Here is a 7,551-nt window from a genome sequence, read left to right as displayed (position 1 = left end):
CCAAGTGAAATGCCAAAGCCCACACAGATCAAACCCACGTGAGCACAGAAAAACAAGAGGCCATCAACATGAAGTACCAGTCTTTAAAATACATCCACTATTAAAACACTGGTAAATTACCATATCATCAAACATGTTAGAAAATGTAATTTATTCATCATGACCCTTTCATCAGATCAGCCCACACACATCAGACTCACATCACAATCACTCACTTTCAGTATATACAAATAGGCACATTCACATTCAACATTAAAACCTGCCACAGCGCCACCTGTCAGTCCGACCCCCGCTCCCACAGGTTTGGCCACCGTGTCCGAGTCCAGCAGGAAAATCGGGAGCTGATCCAAGTTCAGTTTTACAAAGTCCACAGTAGAAATATAGGGTAAGATTTTGGGTCAGGACACAATGGAACAATTTGGATCAGCGCCCACCTTTGAAACCCAGGACCTTCCTGTGATGTTCAGCTGAAGTTCTGCAGCGCTGAACATACAATTAACTGTGAAAATAAGAACACCTACTCTTCAACAAAAAAAAAGAAAAAAAAAAAGAAGAAGAAAAGTCCGAGGGTTGAATAAAACTCATGAGAGTAAACACTGAGCAGCTCCAACACAGGAAAGTCCAAGTCAAGGTGTGGAGGGAGTTCCTTTGATTCGGAGAAATGTGTACAAAATCCAATCTCTCTCCACTTGTTCTCCACAAGCCAACAAATTAAAGAGAAAAAACCCTCTAATAACACATTTATGTTTTAACATAACACATTTGTCAGTTTATTGGAAAAAACAAGAAAACTTCTAAAAATTTCATGAAGACAAAATAAAAAAAGAGACAACTTCAACCACATAAATAAACATATCAAAGAAACAGAGTTTATAACATAAAAAAGCAAGAAAAAGCTGTTTTCCCAAAAAGCCAGATATCTAAAGCTTTTGCTGTGCTAAAAACTAAAACGGCTCAGGAAGAACAACGCTCATCACGCGTATCGAAATACTCTAACAAAGTCCAATTTAAAGCAGAATAATGAACCAAAAACAGCAGAAGTATAAACAAGACAGTCTTTGAAAAACGGTCTCTCGGGATCCACGACCTTCATGTTGAGCAGATTAGTGCGGATAGGGAGGGAACAGGACTGCAGGTGGGAATGACATGGCACACGCAGAAACTCCAACACACACGGGGAGAAAAAAAAAAAAAAAAAAAAAAAGATTTCATGAAAATAAATAAATCAGTTGTTTTATAGGCTTTTTTGGGGGGGTTGGGTTTTTCAAGTTGAAGACTTCAGTGAGTGTCTTCATACCAAACCAGAGAGCAGCTCTCCATGTGCTACTCCAACCGCAATAACCACCTCAGTGTCTTGGTTATTTACACATCAAAGAGACCCGGTCTGGGTTTAACACGCATACAACGCTACATCGCCTGAATGGAGCTTTACCAAAGTCCTTTAAAGAAATGCAGCATGTCGGCAAGTTGTCGTTGCAACCCCCCCCCCCCCCCCCCCCCCCACACACACACACACCATCCTGTGGAATCAGCCTGAGATCAGTCCTAACAGAGGAGGAAGTGTGACGACAGGAAGTGAAAGCAGCACTGTTAATGGATAAGTGATAGATCGTCCTGACGGAGCTCGAGAGACGAGACTGCAGAATTCCACTTGGGCAGGAAAGCTGGAAGTTCCTACACTTAGGGATTAACCCTGTTGTGTCTGGTGATAAACTCAATTTATGACTGTAAAATCCAGCATGAACGTCTGCAAATCACCAGAAACAAGGGGGTTATTCCCATTCTAATCCAATTCCATCGTTTGCACAGTTCCGAATCATTGCGAAAGGGTGTGGTCGGCTCGTCACAGCTTACCGTAGCAACAGCGTCTTCATGCCAAATTGGAAATTCTGTGAGCAGATCCCCAGATTTACCCATCTCGTAAGCTGCATTGAGCAATTCTCTATCAGACTCCACATCAAAACTTTCGTATTGTCGCTTAAATCCACTTATTTCGGCATAGTCGTCATTCCGCCAGTTTCTCTTGCTCTTGGCTGACATCGCCATTATTGACACCTGCATAGCAACGCGGTCAGGGTGCGGAGTAATACATCAAATGTGAAACAGCTGAATATTTTGCCACCGTCAACGCGATATTTTATGGTCTGACATCTCACACGATTAACCAATCAGATTTGTGGAACAAATGGAATTGGATTAGAATGAAGAGTTAATCTCCTGCAATATCACAACTTCATTGAGGGGGGTAAAAAAGATGATTAAAAAAAAAAAAGACAGGTGTTTTGTTGAACTACCATAACTTTAAAAATCCATTTAGAGGTTTTCATGCTATTTCAAAAACAAATTCCTACCAAAGGCAGATTTTTTTCGTACTGCACAAAGGACGCATGTCACACTAAAGTGCAGTGTCATATTTATATTTTATTCTTTTGTAGACTACTTAGTGTTTGAAATATAAAGGTGCACTGAGTGTCCTTCCATACTGAGCAAAACATTCAACTCCGCACTTCAGCATCACCAATACGTCAGCCCTTTGCAAACATATCGGTACTGGCGTTATTTTAGCCCATATGAAAACTTATTTTACCAAACAAATAATGCAAAAAAACACTTTGGCTGTTGGAAATGGTGTCATTGCGTAGTTTATCCAGCAGAAGGTCCGCCGATGGTACTATTTACAATGCTGTCAAGCATGGCTGGGACCACTCCCCAATCACCCCTTGGTCACATTAGCTACAAGAGATGTAGGCCAAGTGACCAGCTGCCATTTGATTTCAGAGTGGGTGTTTGCTAGCTAGGTAGAGCCAAAATAGACAAGAAGTCTATTTTATGCCAATTCTGAGCAATGCCGCCAAGCCGAGTGAAAGCAGCATGATGTACGATGGTTGGTTGTTGGATATATTTATAGTTATTTGCAATAAAGTTCATGTTTAAACTGTAAAACATCAAACCTCAATTAGATTACTTTATGTAACAGCTAAATAGATCCTTAACATTTGATTTGTTTGTATGTCACGTGATATGGCTTATTCATACTATTTGACATTGTGTTCCATTTAGCGTGCAATTTTCGATACATTTTGTGCTATTTCACGCCACGACCACAGCGCAGGCACTAGCGGTGGTGGCGTTTAGCTTAATAACAAACATGGTGGGGTTTGTTTTTGCAAGGGCATTAGGTACGAACCACATCGGCAGGATTGTTTTTGAACTATGTGACAAGCTGACAGAACTATTTTGGATTGGACTGCTACTTAAAGTTTGTGTTGGACTGTTTGAAACCTCTTGATGTCAAAGAACCAGTGACGCACACCAAAATGTAGGTCCCTTTTGTTTTTCATTCATGCAATGGAAATATTCTTTCCATTGCACTGGTAAACATTCATTATTTGTATACTGCCAAAAGGATTTAATAAAATGTTGGGACTTGTCATTTTTTATGTATATGTCAGCAGATATAACTGTATTGTAAATTTTCCCCATCTAGTAACTGCTTCAGACTACTAAGACCACTACACTGATATGACCTTTATGGACGCCATGATCTGAAATCTTTAATAGAAGATGGTATAGATCAACAGAAACCCAATGTTATAGTTGCAGCGTCAGTTTTCATAGTACCCAAGTCTTGTTCTGTTCAGTTTCCTCGTCCCACTTGCTGCAGACTCATTCAGCCCTCTGGTTTGTGCAGCAGTCACAGCAGCAGGACAGGAACTGAAAGTAGACATGATACTGTAATCATACACGGCCCATCATTCGTGCCACCTGTGCAACATAGTGACACACTGACATGGAGTGTTTGTGCAACATGCCGCTGTGACATTCCACCAGTGAGCACAGTAAATGTTGTCTTTTATTTGGATGCAATGCCCCAGAACTAGAAAATGTCTGAATGATGCCAACTCTTCAATGGACCCTCCTGGGAATCTTTATCCATCAGACTTTTAAAGGAACGGGCAACAATCAATAAACTAACGTGAGTGATTTTGGGAATTGTGCACAATGTGATGGAGACACTGGATGATGCTGATGTGGTTGAGGAAAGACTTCGACCACACATGGACACATTTTCAGTTCTGTGTTGAATGTTTTGCTCAGGATACTTTACTCAGCCAGTTAACATCTGTGGCTAATACAAGCAACTAAAAATCATGTAAGCTGAACCGTTCTGCTTTGTCCGAGAAGAACTCCTGGCAGGAACTGTGAACTACCAACTGGAATCCAACTTCCAATGCGGAAGAGGAACACAGCATTACGTCTGTTGAAACATGAAACACGAGCACTCCTCAAAGCTGTGAGGAAGGAAATAAAGAAGAAACTCCATGACACTGTTTGTCATTGTCATGAGATTTGGTTGGTATTGATTTGCAAAAGATGGTTGAGCTGTAGTAGAGATGTTGGTGCCCTAACTGCTCAAACACCAAGACCTCAGCAGATCTCCACTGTGTAAAAAAAACACCTCCCCTTTATCTCCTACTCCTCCAGTGGATCGATCAACACGTCTAATTGGAGGTAGTACCTTCAGAACCTCCATCTTTCAGGTTCTCAGTTCTTTGTTGTGGATGTCTCTCACCAGCGTGTCAGCAAAGAGGTGAAGGCGTTCACAACGAGCCATCGTCACTTGCCTGTTCAGACTCAACATACATGCCGAGACAGCTACACTCCATCAACTTGTTCACTGCCGTCCTCTTCCTCCTCGTCTTCGTCCAGACATTGTTTGTCTGTGTACACGTCCCTGACCAGAAGCACTCGGGTTAGAAGGCGCTCCAGAATGTGTCGCTCCAGCAGGGTGGTGGTGAACCACTGCGGATCACTGGAGCTGCAGGCTGGATCTGGCTGTACGTAGAAGATATCCAGACGTTCCCGCAACAACGCCGGACTGGAATGCAGGAGGAGACAAGACAGGAGACATTGGAGTGTGTCAGTAAATGCAGCAGGAGAGGGAAGGACAAGAAGATTATAGGACAGAAAGAGATTCATAAGAGCAGGACATAAAGTAGCAAACCAAAACCCAAGATGGAACAGGAGGGGCAGAGAAACAAAGGTGGATTAGGTGGGAGAAGAGAAGTCAGGATGACAACCACAGTCCATCCCCACCTCTGAAAAGAAGTCATCTATCTGCGTGCGATGTGGCCATTAACATTAAAGCTGATGTACGTCTTACCCAAACCGTGTCATTAACAAAGTTATTCTTGCTGCTTGGTCCACTGCTGCTGTGACCCACATAAGCAGCAGACAATGAAGGAATGAATGTATTCCAGTGGTACCCAAGGATTCACCCTGGACAGGCCTTGAACCTGGACAAGCCTCACATTTAGTCAGTCAGTAAAGCACCAGAACCCTAAACACTTGGACCTCCATTCAGCAGCAGAGATATCTGCATCACCAAACACTTCTGTCCAGTGACCTCATGATTCCATAACTCTTCACAGGCATCTCTCCACCTCGTAGCCTGAGCTCCCAGAGAAAGTTAGTGTCACTGTGGAGATAAACGAATCTCTCAACAAGTTGAGCACTTTCACCACATACAGACATACGGCTGAGCTCAGGAAGTCACTGAAAGCCTGGATCTTTGTCTCAGGCTTCTCCCCAGAAATTTTTAGTGTAGCTGTGCTGCTGGGAACGATCACCGTGCGCAACGCTTAAACTCGGGGTCTTATTCACCCTTGTGTCCTGAAGCCCCAAGACAGAAATGAAAATCTTTTAGTACAGTTTCTGGTCTGATTCTGTGCTAAATTGTTGAGTTAAATTCATCTAAAATGTTTGTGTTTCACTGACACACTGTATGCTACGAATGTGCAATAAACGTATTTGAAAGAAAAAAGAATGTACAAAAAGACAATTTAAAATGTGGGCGATTCTAGACTTTTTTTTTTTCTTTTTTTTTTTAAACACATTTCCGCTGCATAATTTTCAATTTCTAAAGTTTGAATTCCCAAGTCACAATATCACCAATCTGGGGGGATTCACTTCCAAGTGTGAAAATCTCACCTTGTCCTTGTGATTCAGATTTTGACACCCCTCTATCTTGTCAAAAACTAAACTAAAAATAGAAAAACAAAAGGTCCAGCTTTCCTCCCCGACTCAGCAGGTGCATTTCTGGAAAACGTCTTACTACTCTGCATTTGTTGGTATTTCTCAGCGTGTGATGCACATTTTAGGAAAAGCAGAAACATCTGATGGTTGACAGACGGTGAAATGAACACTGCTTCATCCGATAACGAAGCTTCTGAGCTTTCATTTGAAAGTGAAGGTTCGGATTTACAGAGGCTGTACAGAGAGACAGAAGATGACACACTTCACCCCAAAACTGTTAATTTTTTCAGAGTCTGTTAGATTTTGGATTCTAACGTGTGGTGACACTACTGTTAGTGTCACTGGACACTATTTTAGCCCCGCCGTGGAGCTGCATTGGATGTTGTAACCTGAATCCAATGACTCTTAGACACATATCCACATATATAGGCATATCCACAGACACCACAGCATAAAGCAGATGAGAGCACGACTCCCCTGGACCGGACACCAGACTTCCCCAGCCAAGGCCAGTACCTATTCACAGCTGGGTGGACTGAGACAATGTAGAAGAAGTGTCTTGTCCAAGGACACAGGCTGGTAGTGTGAAGCATACACCAGGACTCAAAACCATCTCTCCGCACTGGTAGTCCAACCCCTTCCCACGTCTGCAAAGTCAAGGAGCAATCAGCCATATTTCACCACAGGTGCAAGATCGATGGGACCAACACAGTCCTTGTAATCAGCCTGGCAATGCTTATGGTTACACAGTAATCACCCATGATTACAGGAGTGTCCCATTTGGGGCAGCAGTCAATCATCAAGTTAAGATTTGAGTAAAAAGTCTCCCCCACTACCGAGTGTACACACACACAACATATACAAAGAGAGGAAAAGCCGAGGCGGTGGTGGAGGAGGAAGAGCAAAAGAGACAGAGAACAACATTAAGTAGTGGGTTATAACAAAACAGAAGCAACAAATAATTTAAAGAGACGGGAGGTCCTGAAAGTCAGAAAATAAATATTTCAGAATTGGGGAACTGTGGGGGTAAATAGTAGCAAATGTAATAAACAGTTTCACTGCTAACATTTAAGACATAATTATGACATTTTTATTTTAAATGACATTTTATTTATTGGTGAATTCTAAATGTCGGCACCAACATTCCGTTACATTAGGTGTGACTATGCAGTAGCCAAAGAAGTACTGATCTGTTTCACAAATAAGTACTTTCATTGCATGAGCTAATATAAGCATTTCCAGTTTGTTTCACATTAAATTACCATCATCTTGAGGTGAAAATACTTTCACTGTTGAGCAGTTTCAGAAGCACTATGGGCATTATTATTAGCGTTACACAAGTTTGCACACCGCCTCACGCACTATTTTTGATAAAGCCACTGTTTCATTGCAGTGTTACTGGATGCGCATGTACGTGGCACGTGCACGCCTCACATCTGACCAGGAATAAACATACATAACATCAGAATCAGTGCATCCCTACAAAAAATAACACACTATGATCTTGAACATGTT

General features: G+C 42.0%; 1 protein-coding gene and 1 long non-coding RNA gene across 2 annotated transcripts in view; one reads left to right on the top strand and one right to left on the bottom strand.

Annotated features, from left to right (window-relative positions):
* Positions 1-352: 352 nt before the first annotated feature.
* LOC117524219 lies at positions 353-827 on the top strand. Its single transcript, XR_004564744.1, has 2 exons — positions 353-663; positions 704-827. It is a non-coding gene; the product is annotated as an uncharacterized LOC117524219 (long non-coding RNA).
* A 1,544-nt stretch (positions 828-2,371) lies between these two features.
* zmym2 (zinc finger, MYM-type 2) overlaps positions 2,372-7,551 on the bottom strand; it is a 122,425-nt gene continuing 117,245 nt past the window's right edge. Inside the window, exons 25-26 of the mRNA XM_034185989.1 lie at positions 4,632-4,879; positions 2,372-4,567 (exon numbers count right to left, since the gene is read on the bottom strand). Coding sequence (XP_034041880.1) covers positions 4,657-4,879 — 223 coding nt within the window. The 3' untranslated portion in view covers positions 2,372-4,567; positions 4,632-4,656. The remainder of the gene's footprint in view (positions 4,568-4,631; positions 4,880-7,551) is intronic.

The sequence above is a fragment of the Thalassophryne amazonica genome, chromosome 14, assembly GCF_902500255.1.
Source record: "Thalassophryne amazonica chromosome 14, fThaAma1.1, whole genome shotgun sequence".
Lineage (NCBI taxonomy): Eukaryota > Metazoa > Chordata > Actinopteri > Batrachoidiformes > Batrachoididae > Thalassophryne > Thalassophryne amazonica.
Note: the sequence above shows the minus strand (reverse complement) of the source record. Positions and strands in the feature narration are given on the sequence as shown.